Below are 20,821 nucleotides of genomic sequence, written 5' to 3'. Positions count from 1 at the left end.
TTTATTCCTTCATTTCTCGAAACGTGTATTATACTTATTTATATCTTAAACAGAAGCGTAAAACCTTCATGTTTACTTTGTAAATAGTTTGTCATTGTATTTCATTTAATTTGACTTTTATCCATGTAAGGAAATTGAGAACCGATTTTCATTAGCAATGCCAACCTGGCTGCAGACAACAAAGTAAAATAAAGCAACATAAATTCAAATCCAATTTATACATACGTACGACCAGCACATTATTTTGCATCAGCATTTCATGACACATAAGTCATAAATGATTTTGTGTTCAGAAAAAGTTAGTGCTCAGATGCGTAAACCTTCGCACTACATCTTGGGGATGAAGTTGATAATACATTGTGATAAAATCCCCGAGCGTCGTCCCTTCAAGTTATGGCATTTATCCATCCATCCATTTTCTAAACCACTTAGCCTCACAAGGGTAGTGGGCTGTCATCGGTCAGGAGGCGGGGGACACCCTGAACCGGTTGCCAGCCAATCGCATGGCACACACAATAACCATTCACACTCACAGTCACAATTTAGAGGGACATTTTAGGGACAATTTTGAAGGTTCCATTAACCTGCCACGCTGTACTTGGCAACACTATCCGCTGCTGCTTTCCAGCTATGACATCTCTTGTACACCATATGACTTTAAGGAGTTTAGTACTCTGCCAACATTACTACATGGGGTGGTTTGGAATTGCAAATGATCGTTCATTATCAATTGTGTACGACGGAAGAACTGCTGTGCAAATGATTTTTGGAATGTGGGAAGAAACCAGAGTACCTGGTGAAAACCCACAAAGTCATGGGGAGAATTTCCACACAGGAAGGCCGGAGCCGGAATCCAACCCACAACCAGTCGATCAGCGGGCTGCCCATGTGGCATGTAAAAAGTAGTATTTTGTGACTGAGGAATTGGATAGAATGCAATGTGTGTGCGCCTGAAATATTTTATCAACACCAGTCTCGAGGGTTTTTACACCTATCTATTACAACCATCCCAATCTGCTAAATCACCATTTAATGAGAAAAGAAATTTCCCTGGAGTGAAATAATGTGCATGTAACTACAAAACTCCTTCAACAGGATCCAGAAACAGGTGGTTTCCAGGTAATTTCCCAAACACGTGTGTGTGCGCGCCCGTGTGTGTGTGTGTGTGTGTGTGTGTGTATGTATGTGAAGAAAAAAGAGATAGATAGATAGAGAGAGAGATAGATAGATAGATAGATAGATAGATAGATAGATAGATAGATAGATAGATAGATAGATAGATAGATAGATAGATAGATAGATAGATAGATAGATAGATAGATAGATAGATAGATAGATAGATAGATAGATAGATAGATAGATAGATAGATAGATAGATAGATAGATAGATAGATAGATAGATAGATAGATAGATAGATAGATAGATAGATAGATAGATAGATAGATAGATAGATAGATAGATAGATAGATAGATAGATAGATAGATAGATAGATAGATAGATAGATAGATAGATAGATAGATAGATCATCCCCAAAATAGAAGCACATATAAATAGGGCTCAATGATTCCATGACAAAGAATTGTGATATGAATCCTTTTGTGAACCAATAATGATAACCTGTAACCTGAAAAGATGATCGGCTGTCCACTGGAGTAACCACTGTCCCTGAAAGGGTTAAGGTGACCAGCTATGAGTGTCAGTATGTGATCAGAGTCCAGCTTTTCCTTCTCTATTGTAGTTTGCAAGTCAAAGATGTAAACAGAAAGTCCAAGAAACAAGAAGTAAACAATGACTGAATGTGCAACTGGTGGGCAGCTCTGATTTGGAGTTATCTTCCTAAAGACGAAACTATTTACCGGTACACAAGATGGTTCCTCAGCCTCGCTTGTGTGGCGGTATCTGCAAAGCGATGGGGCGCAAATGAAGCCATTGTACAATGTCAGTCCTCCAAAACAGGCAATATAAGAATCCTGTTGAATCATTGTAACAAGAAGCATGATGTGGAAAGCATGATAATGCGAGAGGCGTTTGCACAGCCTGTCGACATATCATTACCAATTTAGTTGCTACTCTGCAGCTGTGCAACCACCGGACCATGAACACAATCCACCAAAAAGCATGCACTTGTTTGAACCGGTCTGCGTCGAAGGAAAGGTTGGAAACCACCGCTGCGCATTCTTTGAGGCGAGATTCCAGTTTTCTTTGTTTCTGAAAGCATTTTCAATCTGCTATCGCCAGTCATCGACACTGTACTTGGCAACACTATCCCCTGCTGCTTTCCAGCTCTGAGCTCTTGTACACCATACGACTTTGAGGAGAAACTGCAGACATAAAGTCAGGGGGCAACAACTTGACAGCAAAGATGAGCCCAACTCTGTTGGCTAAAAGCAGAAGCAAATCTACCCAGAATTTGTACTTAGGTTGCCCTAAAGATCAACATTGTGAGCATTTAAGCCTGAAGCACGACAGCATGACTTGATCGGTTATTTATATCTGCCGAACCTCAATGACAAGAACACGGTCCTAATGCGACTGGTATGTTGCGGTCTTAAGACATTCAAACAGGGGTCACAAGATTGGAGAGGCTGCTTTCACTCATTTCCAAAGTTCACATTGCCTACTGTATGACACAACAAGCAATAAAAAAAAAGGCTTTTCTTCAACACCAGGTACTTCATAACACTGAGCTGTTTCATTGAGAGGCGTTCTTTTTTTTAAGTGATTCGGTGTACAGTTGGATAGAGAATTTCACTTTTTCAAACCCATTTCTAGTTTGCATGATTTCTCACACCAGCTCAATTGGACTTGATTATGGTGCAAAAGGTTGCAAGTTCAATTCAGTGCTGTTGTGAGAAAGTCTCCTTCCTGAGCACAGTCCAGGTGTCTTAAGAAACTCACTCATTCTTCTAACTGCTCAGTGGCATGCCAACGTTGAGCTTCACCGTTATTCTGGCATCTGTTCCCTGCCTGCATGCCTGCAAGTGGATGAATTAGATCTTTGTATTGTGTATTGGACTTCCCAACTATTTTGACTACATGGAGAGCTACGCATCATGCTAAACCTGTGAAAGACCAACAGCAATATACTGTTTGGATTGTCATAGTCGTACTAATAACTTGATTTGTATTCCTTGCTTTCTGGCTGCTTGAACATCCATGAGCAAATATTCACGTTTAATGATACCAGAATAGGTGAAAACAGAGTAAGAGTAATGCAAAATTACTCCCAAGGCGAAATTCATAATCTGAAGTTGTCATATCTCTTCACACTTTCTGTCATCACAATTACACGTTTTTCAACTACAGGAAATAAAGAGGGAAGAAAAATACAATCATCTCCCTTTTGTAACTCAGTTATGTTAAACATTAATTTAACCCTTTCAGGGACAGCGGTTACTACAGTCGACAGCCGATCAATGTTATCAGGTGACAAGTTATCATTATTGGTGCATGAAAGGGTTAATGTGTTTTTTTATATTTATAGAAAGCAGTAAATTGTATCGCCACTTGAGTAGCCCTAATATTGCTTTTTGTAATTAGAAAATTAAAATTAAAGACTTTGGCGGCTCTTTGGTCCGGCGGTTAGCGTTTCAACCTCACAGTGCAAAGGTACTGGGTTCAATTCCAGCTCCAGCCTGCCTGTGTGGAGTTTGCAAGTTCTCCCCGGCCTGCGTGGGTTTTCTCCGGGTGCTCCGGTTTCCTCCCACATTAAAAACATGCATGGCAGGCTGATAGTGCCGGTATGATCAGAGAATAGCCTAAAATAGGCACCAGCACCCCACCCCACCCCTCCATCACCTCACCCTCCCGGCCCTTATGAGGATAAGCGGATCGGAAAATGGATGGATGGATGGATGCATTCAGATCAATTGTGCTTTTGCTCTTTAAATGTGTCGTTAATATGAAAAATAAGTATCAAGCTGTTGAAGACTCCCATCGATGAGAAAGTGGCAGAAAAATCTCTTCTCAACATTTTCCCGAGGTGTGGAGTGGTCAGAGAGTAATAAGGGGTGGCCTGGCAAGAAAGTGGTTGTGGGAAGCCGACACTCCAGCGCAGTATGGAGTGTGGAGTTCAAAATGAGGCGTCCAATCAAATTAGTTTATTTGCTGTGGCGTTTCCTTTGTGCGCAATGTAACTCTTCAGTGGCAGAAGTCCACCCTCATTCAAAATTATGCGCAGGACATACGATAGTTTGTTTACATCATTCGGCATTAAAGTTGGAAATAATAATGAGAAAGACAGAGAGTCATTTAAAGCCCAGCAGTTGATGACACTTGGGGGACGACATGGTGTATTTTTGCAACGCATGCCTGCTCTTTGTTGATTGGTTCATTTCACTGTCTGTATGCTCAGATTTGCCTTGCCTTAGAAATGCACTTGATGAGACTCAATCGGTGGTACAGCAATGAATCTGGATTTCCAGGCTAGTCCATGGCCACCCCTGGCCAACACAAAGCTCCACCCTTTCGGCAGGATGTCATAATATATTACATCATCGTGCCAAGATGCCACACATACGAACGAGAAATACTGTGTGCAAAATTACATTCTCGAGATGGACATAAAAATCCACGTGGTGGTCGGCAGCAACTTTTGACATGGTGACAAACTGCTAACGAGTGTGTTTCACATCTTTGACCACAGGCGGGCAGCTAAACGGGAGCGTCTGCGGTTGGATCCATGGGAGAGCATTTACCACTCAAAAAACTTGAGGTGATTTATGTAGTTTGTGCCGATAGCGGGCCTTTGTTGTGGACTGTAAATGCATTCTTGTGTCCACCTGTCGATGTTTCCATGAAATCACCCATGCTCAAAAGTCTGAATGAACTCCTCCCTCCTCGACACAATTCTTTTGAACGTGGACAATTACGTCAGTTGACCACGTTTTAGTCATTTGCAGCCGGACATGATCAAATGAAGCCGAGTTTTTGCGTGTGTGTGTGTGTATGTGTAATTAGTAGGATGAAGAGGCGCTCGTTGAAACGTCTTTCATTTGGAACGCTTTGCTGTGGGTTTTTTTTTTTTTTTTTACTAAATCTACAAATAGAACTAACTGCAGAGAAGTCATAGAAAAGCAGAGTTGTGTCGTCGTATTACCTGTGTCTGCTGGCGACTCGAGCACCTTGAGCGTGCGCATTCCCGCCGGTGTATAGGTTGTAGGAGCTTCTGAGCGGGAACGCGCTTTTGGCGTCCGCACAAGTCAAGAGAGCCAGCAGGAGCAAAAGAAGTGCCATCCCGTTGACCAATACGCGATTAATACTGGATGTCGTTACAAATCAGAGAGGGAAGGCTGCCTCAACTGGAGAACGACATCCCAGCTCCATGGAGTCAAATATAATAGACGGTCATATTTTTTTCTAAGTAAAAAAAAAAGTTCGTCCGAACGACTCTGATCAATAATCCCGATTCTGATCCAAAATTCGCACTTGACGCACTGTTCGAACTCATCTGAACCGCTCCGAGTCCCGCCTTTTGTCCACGTTTACTCCGACCTAACCCGGTAGTTTTTCTCCATCAGAACAATTTATGTCTCATACGAAACAAAGAAAAGGTTGCGACAGTCCAGGCTGAAGCCAGTCCAGCTGCTCCTCCTCTACATCACCGCCCCCCAGAACTGCCCCCGCCCCTCCCGGAGAAGAAAACCGACACATCCATCCAGCACTCACTGCAGAACTATTCTTTCTACTCTTCGTGTTCTACTGTTTCTCGTTTATTTTTATAGACGAGACCACTCTTGATTTAGTGAACACTGGTTCGTCACTTTTGTGCAATGAAATAGCTCACAGTGAAATTGAAGAATGTTGAAGTAACAACAACAAGCGCAAAAGCTTCACCTCCCGTTTTTAAGTTGGTCTGATGAAAACAGGTTTCAATGAGCACACCACATTTTTGGGCAGTGACAGTAAAAAAAAAGCGTAATCGATTGAAAAGGTAGGAGTAGTAGTAATAATAATAAGTAGTAGTTGTAGTAATGGTAGTAAATACTTGTTACTGTACTGAAAAAGTACTCCCACCACTGTCGGAAAATGTAATAGAGTGTATTTTTCCATGTCAGTCTTCACATTCTCCCGTCTTGATTCACTTTTGATGTAATTTCAGAGGAGCAGTAAAATGCTGGTGTTGTGCCAAGTTTGTGAAATTTCAACAGCCAAGACTCCATCCATCTGTTTTCTAATTTGCTTATCCTCACAAGGGTTGCGAGGGGTGCTGGAGCCTATCCCAGCCGTCTTAGGGCAGTAGGCGGGGGACACCCTGAACTAGTTGCCAGCCAATCACTGAACACCCAGACTCACTCAAAGCAATTTTTCCCATGTGTCGCCTGGTATTACCCTGCAGAGGGAAATGCCCAATTCCGAATTATTACCTCTATCTTGGTACACTATGTGTACTGTAAATATTTATGTATTTCTTAGGGCTGCATGTTATTGATAAAACTTGATTAACTATGATTTGGTCATATTTAAAATGTACCAAAAGAAATGGCATTTTACTCATGAAAACACAAAAATCCATTCATCCATCCATTTTCTGATTCGCTTCTTCTCTCAACGGCCGTGAGGCATGCTGGAGTCGGCTCCAGCATGCCCAGTTGTCCTCGGGCAGGAGACGGGGTCCACCCGGAACTGTTCGCAGCCAATCACAGAAAAAATCCATCTTCCTGTAAAATAAGTCAAGTCAAGTCAACAGTATTTATAGAGCACTTTCAAACAGCCATCGCCGCATACAAAGTGCTGTACATGGAGCGATTTAACATACACAATAAACAGTAAGACGAATCGGTAATAAAGGCGGTAGAAAGCACCAAGCAGTAAAATCAAGAACAAATCTAAGTCATGCTGAGTCGAACGCCAAAGAATACAAGTGAGTTTTGAGGAGGGCTTTAAAGATGGTCAGCGAGGAGGCTTGCCGAATGTTCAGTGGGAGGTCATTCCAGAGAGAGGGACCAGCAACAGAAAAGGCTCGATCCCCTCTGAGCCTCAGTTTAGTTCTTGGTACTTCTAACAAAGACTGGTCCACAGACCTGAGGCGCCGGGCAGGTGTGTAGGGGCGGATGAGCTCAGAGAGGTAAGGTCAGTGGCGCGAGATTATTCAGAGATTTGAAAACAAAGAGGAGGATCTTGAAAATAACTCTAAAATGAATGGGGAGCCAGTGAAGGGATGCCAGAGTAGGTGTTATATGCTCCCTCTTACGAGTACCAGTCAAGAGGCGAGCAGCGGCATTCTGGACCAGCTGAAGGCGCTTAATGGAGGACTGGCTGACTCCAAAGTACAGGGCATTGCAGTAATCCAGCCGGGATGTGACAAAGGCATGAATTACTGTCTCAAAGTGTTCATGTGAGAGGAGAGGTTTTATTTTGGCCAGCTGTCTAAGGTGAAATAAGTAAGCTCTTAGCTAATTAATTGTGATAACTTATAAATGCGTTTGTATGCACTGTATGTGTTTTTTTTTAATCATTTAGTAATGCCCCTAGATACCGTTCACCTATTGGATGTACCTTAAAGGTTGTATCTCATTGGTCAAAGTCAGATGAAAGCATATAATTCCATGTATTGGAATTATACTTACTGTAGTATTTATGTATATTCGAAGTGACACATATGTGATGTCACTGTGTGACACATATGTGATGTCACTGTGCACATTCACAGAACACAAACCTGCATGCACAGACACCCACATACTGCATTGAAATTTGCAATGATAAAAACAACAAATATTAAATGTTACATACACCCTACAGTCTGCCCAATTCAATTTTGATTGTGGAAGTAACTTTCGGGCAGTTTTAAAACAAAATGAGACTTAAGTTTTAAATATAGGTGTAACAGAGCCGGTTAAAAAAAACAACTTGGAAATACTTAGCGTACTGCATTATAATGACACAAAATCTGTGAAACGATGAATACCTGACATGTTCTTTTACGTTATCGTCCATTTATATATGTTTACTCTGTCATTGATCATTCTATGACCTTGTAAAACTCTGAAGGCTGAATTATACAGTGCTCACTTTGATATTTGTCAGTTCTTGCATGGTATATGATAGACATTTATCATGTGGCGAATGAATTACGACGTCAGTATCCTCAGGTGTTTCTTCATCTTAATCTTCAAGTTTCATGACCTTGACGCAGAGTTTGTGAAGCCAAATGGGGGGATAAAAAGGGTGTGTTGGGTTTCGCAAACCTTTGGTGTTTTATCGCTTCAGAAAATTTGTCGAGCTACTTCAGAAAGGTAGAAAAATAAAAATAAAAACAAGGCAAGAGTAAACAAACTATGATGTGTTTCAGAGAATTGTGCATTCGTGCAATGTAAAAACTGACAATAACAGACTTTCAGTAGAAGAGAATGATAACATCCATCCATGAATCAATTTTCCGATCCGCTTATCCTCACAAGGGTGCTGAAGCCTATCCCAGCATTAAAAAAAAAAAGAAAGAAAGAAAAGAAAAGAAAAACAACCCTGCAGAGTTCCTGGAGCACAAGGGAATATTATTACTATTATGATTCAAATATAAATAATTGTGAAGAATCAGTTTTATCTTTAAAATGGCAAGAACATGTTGGACTCTATTCCATTTTTTCATTTTATGCATTCCATAACATTGTCTGATTGTTACTGCTTTGATCTTCTTGTATTATTTTGCTTTTGATTTGGTAAATTTTGAATCAAACTCGAGGTGTGAGTTGGCTTTTGCAAAATATGACCGGTGAAGCGTTTCTGCTGTGTCCCTTACCGGTTTCCCGAACAAAGACATGGCTGAAATGGGAGCTGTATTTCTTCCCGATTCCTCACCGCAAGCTTTTTCCTTTTTTTTTTACAGCCTGTTTTCTGTTCTGTTTCACAACAAGGCAATTCTGAAAAAATCAAAGCCAGCATTTCGAAATTGTTTCGATTCACCACCAGGGAATGATGGCTGAGATTTTTATTTCTTTTACCAAGAAGGTTTTATATTCACTATCACGACTTCTTCATTTGGAGTATCAAATTGAACTTTTTTGTGTCCACACTTGCATTTTTCTCAGGGCTTGATCTTGTGCGAATCTTAAACTCGTGAATTGAAGAGGTGGTCTTGGTGCACTTGGAAGTTGACTGGAGCAATTCACTTCACCTCAACTGTGTTAAGTCTTGCACCACATCTCTACGTGTGAAGAACTTTTGACACTTTTCAATTGATCAATTTCAGAAGCTCTTTGTGATCCATAAAACAACAAGCGGAAGTAACCCAGTCGATATCATCATTGATCTGTGAGTGATTGAATCAATATACGTACCAAGAGTACCAAATGTAAGCATGAAGACAGTCTTAAAAAGCTTTTCTGCTGTCTCAAAGACCTGAAGTATTCCCCAGAGTACAAACTTATCCCTAAAATAATTGCAACAATATTGCCCAGTTCCAACATTGGGGTTCACTGCAAAAGGCACAAATGTTGAGATGATGCCTGTGACTGCTTTGTATTTAACCTGAGAAGAAAACAACCTTGTAGATTTCCCGGAGCACAAGGAAATGTCATATCAGTGACTTGCAAAATGTTATGACATTGAAGACTGACCAGCATGGATGTGAGCGTGCGCGCGCGCGCACACACACACACACACGCGCGCACATGTACACGTACACGCACACATACACACACACACACACACCCACACACCTACACACACGCACACACACAAACATGGTAGATGAACTGTCAGCTCCCACTGATTGTTGGTGGGGTGTGTGTTGTATTTCGGACACAATGCGTTCCGCCTAAAATGTCCACCCTTTGCAAGTCCAGTGAGATTCATCATGAATGATGGAAGAGCAAGGGGATACAACCTGTGAGAAATATTTATCATACAAAATATGATAAATGAGCTGAAATATCCGCTACCAGTGACTTTTACACTGTGTTTCCTTCCTGCCCTCTGGAGGTTGTTGCTGATGTCACCAACAGTCCTTTTTTTAAAATGAGCATTATTATTATGATGATGATTATTTTAGTAAAGCTTACTCTTGGCCTAAATATGGAGTGCCATCAGCAGTCAACACTTCAACTCAAATATTACTGTTTGCCTCCCTCCTAACAAGTACAACAGAGACAGCGGCAGAAAAACAAATCCTTCTGGAAATTTTCTTTATCTGAACTCATAAATCGGAGCCGTAAGCCCACCCACGCAGCATTTTCCCCACTGCCCAGTCGCTTTACTTTCATGTGACTATTTTCAAATAAAGACTTGGGTTGAAACGATTTCCCATGCCAGAGTAAGCATAGCAATGGTCCCGTCCCTTCACTTAATCACCTTGGAGCCTCTGCATGACATTTAAAATCACCCATCTATCCATTCATTCATTTTCCGAGACGCTTTATCCTCACAAGGGTCGCGGGGCATGCCAGATCCTATCCCAGTTGTCTCCAGGCAGTAGGCCAGGGACACCCTGAACCGGTTGCCAGCCAACCACAGGGCACACACACACGAACAACCATCCACGCTCACACTCACACCTAAAGGGGAGATTTTGAATGTTATATCAGCCTGCCATGCATGTTTTTGGAATGTAGGAGGAAACTGGAGTACCCGGAGAGAAACCCACACAGGCAAGGAGAAGAACATGCAAACTCCACACAGGGAGGCCAGAGCTGGAATCAAACCCTGTACCTCTGCACTGTGAGGTCAACACGCTAACCACTGGACCTCCAGGCTGCTCCATTTGGAAATCATAAATCCATAATCACATGTCAGGACTGTTGGAGTCAAGGTGGTTAAGTCTACTTTCATTCCGCCCTCCCTTTGTTTAAAAGTGTATCTGTATACTGCGGTCAAGTCCATGTATGTTTTTTCCCCCTCCTATATAAAGAACCCTTCATAATCCAGTAAGGTTTCCCCGTGGCACATCCTCGCACACACGCACGATGGTTTAGCATGCTGTTCAAGTCACAGTTTTGATTGAGCTACAGGTTTATTATTCTACTTCAAGACAAGAACACACTGATATCAAATATTTTGCACAGTGTATAACAATAAAATTGGTGCATTTTCTACAGGTTGCAGGTTTGAATGGATCCCGTTTATTGATGATGGAAATTCCCTGCTATTATTTTCTATCATCTGTATTGATATCCACATTGTTATACAGTTATACTGAACTACATTATTTGTCAGCAGCCTAAAGGGATTCTCCAATCTTCGATGGATTTGAGACTAGCGTTGAGCCCCACTTGAACACTGCACTCCTTGAGGTCAGTCCTACAAAGTATTTTTTGTGAACAGATACTCCAAAAGCAGAATGAGAAGCAAAGCAGTCATCTGTCTGGCTCCTCTCCCATGGGACCATCTTCAAGCTTCGGTCAGGAAGGTATATTTTTAGGAACAGATTGTAACGTTCTTTTTGATTGAACCTGCAGTTAGGGCTGGCTCAGGCTCATCCTGAAGAATTGCTCACTTTTGGATCCAAGTGGGAGAATGGCCTTCTGTCTGTCATGCTGACTAATTTATTGATTATATTCCGACAGGGCTTTTAGATTTGTGTTTTGCTTTGCAGCCAATCTGTTGTGAAGTACTTTGTGGCAAGACACATTTACAGACTTCGAAAAAGGAGGACGACACCAACTATGCCTCAAGCATTAAAAGAGGTGTGGTTGTTTTCCGGAAGGAGGAGTGTTTGGTGAACAAATTAATAGCTGGCATCTGAAAGAATGTATCGTCAAGATTTCCGCCTGCTATCTACCGGAGGGAAAAAAACGGTACAAACTCATAATTATACAGTAACACGTATTGCTCCATAAGCTGCTTATATCAATCGGTTCCATGACAACACTATTATTGCATTTTTTTTCTCAAAAATAATTGTGACAAATGTGATCGTTTTTATGCATGTTTGAAACACTCATAACGTTCTCTGCGTTTGAGAAACAACTTTCACAACAACGAAAACATTCGTTAAATGTCCTGGATCTTGTTATTTGCGGCGTCCCAGCAAAAGCGTTCATCCCGAGGCTAAAGCCACGCCTTCTTCTTCATCAGCTGTCTAAGCCGCAGGCGATCACCTGGCCATCGTATCTCAGGTGCAAATTGTAAAGGTTATCATCAGTCCACAATTTTCACAGATTGAGGGAAGGGGCGGGGGGGACATTTCACATTGTGGAGAGAATCTGCAGTATTGCCTCAGTTAAAAAAAAGAAACATATTACTTAGAACTGTGGGGGGTGGAGGGCTTGGGGGTGGGGGTACATTTTTGAAGTAAATCATTTTGGATTGGTTTACGACTTCATTGAAGAGTCTTTGTTTATGCGCTGATGTTATCTGCAAAGTAGCCACAATACCATCAATAAAATCGCCTCTAATTTGTTGAAGTGTGATTGTAAAAGCACAGAAGTCGCCCAGGGGGTCATCCTCTTGACTTTTTTTTGCTGTGACCTTCACCAGGAGGGTGAAAGGCCAACAGGATGAGAGAGAAGAATGTAAGAAGCTGTCCTTGTTTTTTTAGCGAAAGCGAAAAAAAACAATTTAACCTCAGATATTTTAACCTGAAACAGATTTTACAGAATAAACGTAATCCGCCAATTGATAGCCTTCTTTCAAAAGCTTCGAAAAGGTATCCCCTTGTAGTTTATTGATATTTTAGGGAGTATTTTTCATACCGGTACATGTCAAAGTACACAAAAACCAAAGAAAGGCAATTGTAGTTCCAGATGAAAGTCTAAACTCTGATTTGAGTTCCTGATTTTAGGCTTTGGATTCTCCCAGAACCCTCCTGTGTTTGAATAATGCTGTGTGTTTGTCTTTCATTCTTTAGTTTCACCTGATTTTCAGCCTGCCTATTTCCGCTTGGGTCAAGCCAGTTTGGCTTCTGTCCATATATTTTCGCTCCAGATATTTTTTTGAGGGCGGCCCGGTGGTCCAGTGGTTAGCGCGTCGACCTCACAGTACAAAGGTATCGGGTTCAATTCCAGCTCTAGCCTCCCTGTGTGGAGTCTGCATGTTCTCCCCAGGCCTGCGTGGGTTTTCTTCTGGTACTCCGGTTTCCTCCCACATTCCAAAAACATGCATGGCAAGCTGATTGAACACTCAAAGGTTGTCACCCGGTGTGAGTGTGAACGTGGGTGGTTCTCCGTTTGTGTGTTCCCTGCGATTGGCTGGCAACTGGTTCCGGGTGTCCCCCGCCTACCGCCCCAAGACAGCTGGGATAGCACCCCCCCCCCCCCCCCACCCGTGACCCTTGTGAGGAAATTGAATTAAAGTGCATTGTCATGGATTTGAGAAACATTGTTTAAAGTCAATTGACACAGTATCGCTTCAAATACACATTTTCTGACAAGAGTAAAATCGCACAGGTAGGATCAATCAACATTCAAACATAACACAGATGACAACCTCCAAAAAAGGAATACACCTGTTCTCAGGGAACCTCTAAAGAGAAATAGTGGTTGGGTATTTTCTGTAAATTGTAACTACATGTATGTAACATACACATATTTGATTGAACATTAAATCATATCTGATATTAAAAAAATAAGCTTCTGTTAAGAGTTCAGTGTTGGCCCAGTGATTGACAGACACTCTTGTTAAAAAAAATAATAAAAAAACACAAGTTTTTTCTGCATATCAACAAAGCAAGAACCCAAAGCAGCTGTGTGTATTCAGTCAAACACCTTCAGGTCATCACAAAACCAGCACACACACACTTCTCTGGTTCAGATTAAGCTTTCACTGATATCAATCATGCTTTTCAGGAATGTTGGTGAAGTTGCAGCAGTCTAAAGTGGGTCAAAAATTCAAAGGCTGCTTTATTTCACAAGCAGTCGAGAGGGAGAAACCTCTCAAACCAGATGATTGGTTGACAATAGTCTTGCTGATGAGACTGATTAATGTACCTCTCTTAAAGTATACGGACATTATCACTAGTAGTTTTATTTACTAAATGTTCACAATTTAACCAGTTGGCGCCCCAGAATATTTCTATAGACTGTAGAACCACAGCGTCGAAAGTAACAGAGCTGGACAATGGTGTTTAAAAAGACACAGTCGGCGAATTTACGTCGCACATCAGGCAATTGGGCCTTGCGCAGCTCAACCAACTCACTGCAACTGAAAAACTGCGACCCCCGGTGTTCTCACCGGGAAAAAAAAATTATGAGGCTCCACTTCACTGTACTCTCCGATTTTGAACTTCAAACGACACGGCACGATCGTCAAGGGAAAGAAGGAAACCGGCGAGAATACTTTGCACATTGTCTCACAGTTGTCACTGGGTGGTACCAGCGCACTACGGTTCACTTAAATTACGAAATGTCCTTCCATACCTATTTGTCATGTCCTTGTTTACGATAATACGAATGCAGCGTGTTATACCGGAGACAAATTCCTTGTGTCTTCTACATACTTGGACAATAAAGATGATTCTAATTCTGAGAAATACAGTAAATATTCCCATCCCCGGAATTCTATGCAAAGGAATATCCTTCACCCGGAATAAAAACCTATGCATTAACATTTTGACTACGATATTACATGTTACCGGAAGTTGCGTAAGCGGAAATTCCACTACCCGTAACCCGGTTGGAGGTGTAATGCCGCGGGAGCTTAACTACACGCCACGCCCACCGATGCGACGACGACAAGACAACGTTGAAACAAGTTTTCACTTCGCGTTTTTCGATCATCAGATTCTAAACGACGACGTGCAAGTGAGTTTTTATTGCCGTGCGTTTTACTGTAATTGTGAATGATTTTAACTTTATTCACTTACGTCCTGTAGAACGCGGCACTAGCTTAAAAGCAGCACCCACTCGACACGACCGAAGAAACGTGTTCGCTTCGCCGTTTTCATTCATCAGATTCGAAACGAAGATGTCTAAGCGACTTTTTATTGGCGTGCGTTTTACTGTAATTGCGAAAGATTTTAACTTTATTCACTTACGTCGTGTAGATCATCCCATCGAAACGTAGAAGAACTGTAAAAACTGGAGCCGAGCGAGTGAAATGCATCCGTTTGAGTGAGGCTGGACACAAATTTAAAAAGATCCAGCAGACACTTGGAGTCGGAAAGACGCAAATCTACGAAACTTTAAACAACAGGGCATCAATTCAACTCCTGATGATAAGCCACCATCCAGCAAGGAAGCAATGCAAATGGCAACAAAAATCCTTCAGTATGCCCAAGAATTACCAGACATCGGTGATCAACGTGACAGTTACTTGCAGCTAGCAAGAAAACTGTATGACATGCAGGCAAACCTTGTCATAAACCAAAGAATGCATCCAACAAAACAATCCAAAATACATATTTTTTTCCCCAAGACAAAAAATAAACATTAAAATACTGTGCGTATTTACTGTTGTGATTTTTTTGATACACCTGTATTGGAGTTTTTGTTATATAAACAATTTTTGGACAGTATATTTTTGTATTTTATTGATTGTGTTGTTACACGTTCATTTTGTCAAAATACTTGCAGGTTCATAAAGGACATGTACCATGCTTATTTCCCAAATGAGGAATTTCTGTTATCAGGACAAATTGGACAGCGCAAACACGAGTCAGTACAAGAGAATATTTACTGTAAAAGGAGGGAGTGCATGGGGATATTTCAGAGGCAATGGATTGTGACTTGTGCATTTCTAAAACTGAGACTCTCCAACATTTCACTTTACCATAAATACAGACGGAAATCGAAATGCAGATCAGTATTATTCTAAACACAAACACATCTAATATATATTATAGTATACCGTGTAAATGTTTTATATGCATTGCAATGCATATAAAACGAGAGCTAACAGGACGGTTCTGATTGCCGTTACATCTGTGATATCGGGAGACATAGTTCACTAGCAATTCACGTTTTTAATCATATAGCAAAACTAGTAGCCGATGATCAGCGAGACCACAAACTGCACGACAGTTCAGTCAGGTTGAGTTGCTTTGCTGTGTGTCGCAGTTGTAGCTTTAGAACAATTATCAACAAATGCATCGCCAAGCAATTAATAAAAAAGGTCTTTCAACATTGAGGTATGAACTTCATTTCAGTTCAGTGTGTCTTGAGAGTTATCATTGTTCAACAGAAACATATTTAGTCTGTGTCTGGTGTTAATCTAAACTGCTTGAACTGTCTTTGGTGGAGGGGCGGGCATAACCGGGGGCCCAAGTTAACCCCAGTAACACCATCTCACACACACACACACACACACACACACACACACACACGCACACGCACACGCACACACACACACACACACACCGTTTATTTTACTCCATCCAATAAAGGAGCTGTTAAGGCTGCTGAGATTAGGGTGTAGAGAAAAGAACAAGCAGGAGAGACAGTGAAACCGTCTGGCAGTGAAACAGGACACCACACTTTGCCAGAGGAGATAACATGAGGGGAACATGCGTCTGTACGAAACATGCGTCTGACCAAACATATTTATTATCCAATGGCAAGGTGGGCAAAAAGATTGCCTACAGCGTAACTGACAAAATATCTTTGTAACTATTGAATAATTGTGAGAAAATATACACATAAGCGTATTTGGTAAATATTTGGAGATGTCATTACATATGGCGATATCGATGTTTGGTAAAGAACATCTGTTCGCTTTTGTTTTAAACCTGCTTCCAGCCTAGCATGCAGGTCATTCTCTGACCACAGAGCTTCTCTTTCCAGCTCACTCCACACATATGGCACAATTCAGAATAGCATATGCTGGATGCAAGACCTAGTGTTTAAAAAAATATAAAGACTCAATACCTCAGAACAGCAGGATTTGCAGTCAGAATCAAAACCCCAATCTTAAAGTATAACTCCATGTCAACCCCAAACAGATAATCCAGTTTGGAGGCAATCATGATTGTGAATCAACTTTACCTTCTGTTGTCCAAATGGTTCAGGAGGCTACAGTTGGAAAGAGAGGTAATTCCCATGACAACCCCTCTTATGGAATGGTTTTGCTGGTGATGTCATTCCTTCTGGATGTTTCCTGGCTAGTTAAGCATTTTCCAGTGTGGACGAGATATGAGGAGACAGGCCACGTCTTTGGGTACAGTTGTGGTGGGGGCATAGGAGCGCAACAACCTAAATCGCATACTGCTAACCGCTATTTGCCTCTGCGCAAGAAATAACAGAAAGTGACGCAAATTGATTTCCAGATGGTCATTAAACAATCACAAACAGAGTCAATGGCGGTGGCGTGAGATCCCGACAGCCGCAAGTGCTCACAACCTGAGTTCTACAGTATGTTCCAGATAACGCACAAACTGGCGCCTGAGAATATGGTTCACGCCGATCACCAGTGACGGAACAGAGATTTCATATCATGAAATTTCTTTTGTACTAATAGGTAATATTTTCCTGTTGAGGTGTTTCATAACTTGAAAATTTCGTATGAAGAGATGTTCATCAGGAGAGGTACTACTGTATATACATTGCTTTTCCAGAGCCAGATGTGTGTGTGCCTAAGTCCATGCCTCCTTCCATGAAACGCCTCACATTGACTTACCAAGTCTTGGAAATGGTTTTGTCCTCTGCCCAAAGTAGTCATTGACACTCTCTAAAGGTGAGAGACAGTCCTCCACTTTCTGGTCAAATCATCATTTTTATTCCCTGCAGGAGATTCCATCTATTCAGTTGTATGTTTTAGTTTCAGTGTAACTGTTCTAGCGATGTAATCCTAACATTTGGGCGGGAATCCACACATTGATGATATCCTTTCGATAGTGGCATTCTTTCCCTGGGGGATGGTCTTGGCGGTTCTGTGGGGTTGTCCAACAGCCTCGAGTCTCTTACCTTGGGTGGTGTCCTCTGAAATTAGACCAGAGACTCTATCCTCATTGAATCCACAAAGTAACTCAAGCACACTTGCCAAATAGCCCAATTTTACCGGGAGACTCACATGTTTTCAAAACACCGGGCTCTTAATAAATCGGAGTTGTCATTTTATTATTCCCTTAGGGGGCCGACAATTATTTGTAATTAAGGTGAGTAGTTGCTATGATTAGTATGCTGCTTGTGTGTCACCATAATCATAGTTTGGGCCAAGAAATGTAATCAGGAGACTCGTCAAGCACTTTAATCCATACAGTACTTCACGATTGTGCAGTGGGGACATACCAAGTTTGTATGGGCAAACTGAAGAGCAAGAACAAGCTGTTGACCATGATTTGAGAATGTGTTGAAAAAGAAGATTGGAGGCTGTACATTGTTTATGTTTGGGGAAAAAAGCCGGCAGCGCCGACTGTCAAACATAGGATGCGATCAGATATGTGACTTTCTCAGTGTTCCCAAATTCATGATTTAATCATTATCAGCCTAATGTGAAGTGAAAGTTAATTTTTACAGCGTCACTGTTATCAAATTAGAATCTGTTCAATGTATTTTATGATGTCATGCACCAATAATGATAACCTGTAACCTGACAACATGATCAGCTGTCCACGGTTGTCACCGCTGTCCCTGAAAGGGTTAATACAATTTCAATATGTTTGGTGACAACAACAAAAAAAGTTTCAATGAGCTACAATTTTTTAACTCTTTCTTTTGCTCATTTAGTCAATTCTAATTTGATCATTTGTGAGTCTCTTTGACCTACTGAATGAAGACAGTCGTGACTTTCACCTGTTTGGTCACTTAAAAACGTTCACGATAGTTTGAAAGTGACTTAGAAGTCAAAAGTGTAAGCGGCTGGCTGAGACATCTGTCCAAAGATTTTTACGCTGAGGGAATATGGTAAGCTTGTGCACAGGTGGGAAAAGTGTGTGACAGTGCTGGGAGACTACGTTGCAAAAAAAAAAAGAAAAAAGTAAGCTTCTATCTGTATTAGAAGTTCTTATACCGAAAAATTCACCTTATTTATTGAATGACCCTCGTACAACCAGTGTGACCAAAATATGTTTGTCTGCAATTTTTCTTGAGAAACTATATATACTTTCCTTCTGACCACCACGTGTACACCTTAGGTATGATTGAAACAAGGATTTTTAAAAATATAGTATAATGAAACTTACGGTGGGAAATGTGTAGAAATGAAACACAGTGAGCACCTGGAAATCATTATACCTACCCCCCAAACTGACCACCCCATTCCAACGTTGTAACTCTTCACTCTCTGACTTTGCTGGTGAAACACTAAGAACATTTGGAGAATCTTGGAAAAGCGCAGTGAAAGGAATGTTGCTCTGAAAACAATACGAACATGACCTGATTTGTGCCCAATCAGATACTATGCTCAGTAGCCCTTTCAAGGACAGTGGTCACCACAGTGAACAACTATTCAAAAGTTGCTCTCTCCTACATGAATAAAATTCTCTGTGTGTGTGTGTGTGGGGGGGGGGGGGGGGTGAACTATTAACAAAGACAAGGGAACCTGTAGAACATCTGCGTTGATATGAAGCTCTCTTTAGACTGCTAACCGACGGTAATATGGTTGTGCTCACAACCATAGTAACAGCTAAGCTACCAGTGATCAATGGCTTATCTTTTGAGTGGTTGTCAAATCCTTGGTTTGTAACAATTTTCAGGAGGCTAAAGGAACCTTTTCTGCCCTTTTTCCTGACGATTACAGCCAACAATGACACAGGTACAAGGGAAGACAAATGGCAAATTTGTTCGTGCTGCTAGCCTTTCAATATATCCGCCGGCAATGCATTGTGGGAGATGCAGAAAAAGCCAAACATCTCTTTGCTCCGCTCAAACTTTTGAACTGTTTACAGTACACTCGCCTCACTAATGCTCCACTCACATTTCTTCACCTTCACCAAAAATTGTATTTCAGAGCACAACCTCCCCTGTCAGCTCCTCTGACTGTCCACCACTGACATGCAGTCATCCACATCAATGGCTCCACCCTGGCACATCTGCTCTGTGTTTCGAAAGTCAGATCCAAACATGGAGAATCAGCCCTTAGTTTCGATGCTCCAATAAATCTGGAAAAACTCCCAGAAAACGTTTGTTATGCTGAGAATTCTAAATTCTTTCAAAAATGAGGTTGAAGACTCATCGTTTACTGATACCTCTGAACATCATCGCTTTTGGTCATCAAACCTTTCTCAAAATCTGCACTGTAATTTGTGGTTTTATTTTCTTATTTGCTCTTTTTGCACATCTTTTACATGCTTATTTTTAAAATGCTTTATTTGTGATTTCTTTTCCCTTTCTAATTATATTTTAATGTTCTGTGTGAAGCACTTGGTGTTGCATTTTTGCTGAAATGTGCTATACAAATCAATTTGCCTTTACCTAACTCAGCCTCCACGGTGGCGAATAAGCCATTCTTGTTACAAGTATTGTTCTCACAAAAGGAAAACAAGGAGGAATTAACAGACGGAAAGACAGAGAACCCATGCTAATTGATAAGCTAAGATGACATATTTGTGAAGAATAATTAAGTGCTTGGGTGACAGAGTACCGGGTACACTTAACAGAGGTCTTGCTGGAAATGCATTCAAGTGGAGCGTGTCCCTGTGCCCGCGTGGGTTTTCACCCACATTCCAAAAACATGCGTGGCAGGTTGATGGGACACTCTAAATCAGGGGTGTCCACCCTTTTTTGACCAAAGATCTACTTTTTGATCAACCAACCTTTCGCAATTGACGCATTACCGCACATGCGTGCATACACACGCATACCCTGATGAGCAATAGCCATAACGGCTCCTAAGATGAATGAAACAGAAAAAATAAAGTAGACACAAAGTTTGTGAGTTTATGAAAAGCAAATCACTGCCTACCTTTGTCTAGACCTGATGCGGAGGCATGGGACACATTTTTGCAGTGTGTTAACGATCGTAGCTCACGTGTACTGTTTTAAAATGCTTCTCCAGATTCCCATTCTTTGCCA

At 41.4% G+C, this 20,821-nt stretch overlaps 2 protein-coding genes across 2 annotated transcripts in view; both read right to left on the bottom strand.

Annotated features, from left to right (window-relative positions):
• LOC127599704 (EMILIN-1-like) overlaps window positions 1–5,599 on the bottom strand; it is a 41,492-nt gene extending 35,893 nt beyond the window's left edge. The window contains exon 1 of the mRNA XM_052063858.1: window positions 5,101–5,599. Coding sequence (XP_051919818.1) covers window positions 5,101–5,237 — 137 coding nt within the window. The 5' untranslated portion in view covers window positions 5,238–5,599. The remainder of the gene's footprint in view (window positions 1–5,100) is intronic.
• The window catches only part of large2 (LARGE xylosyl- and glucuronyltransferase 2), a 95,643-nt gene that overhangs the window by 12,262 nt on the left and 62,560 nt on the right, over window positions 1–20,821 (bottom strand). The gene's annotated exons all lie outside the window — the stretch shown is intronic.

This window comes from Hippocampus zosterae, chromosome 4 (assembly GCF_025434085.1).
Source record: "Hippocampus zosterae strain Florida chromosome 4, ASM2543408v3, whole genome shotgun sequence".
Lineage (NCBI taxonomy): Eukaryota > Metazoa > Chordata > Actinopteri > Syngnathiformes > Syngnathidae > Hippocampus > Hippocampus zosterae.
This window is presented reverse-complemented; position numbering and strand designations above follow the sequence as displayed.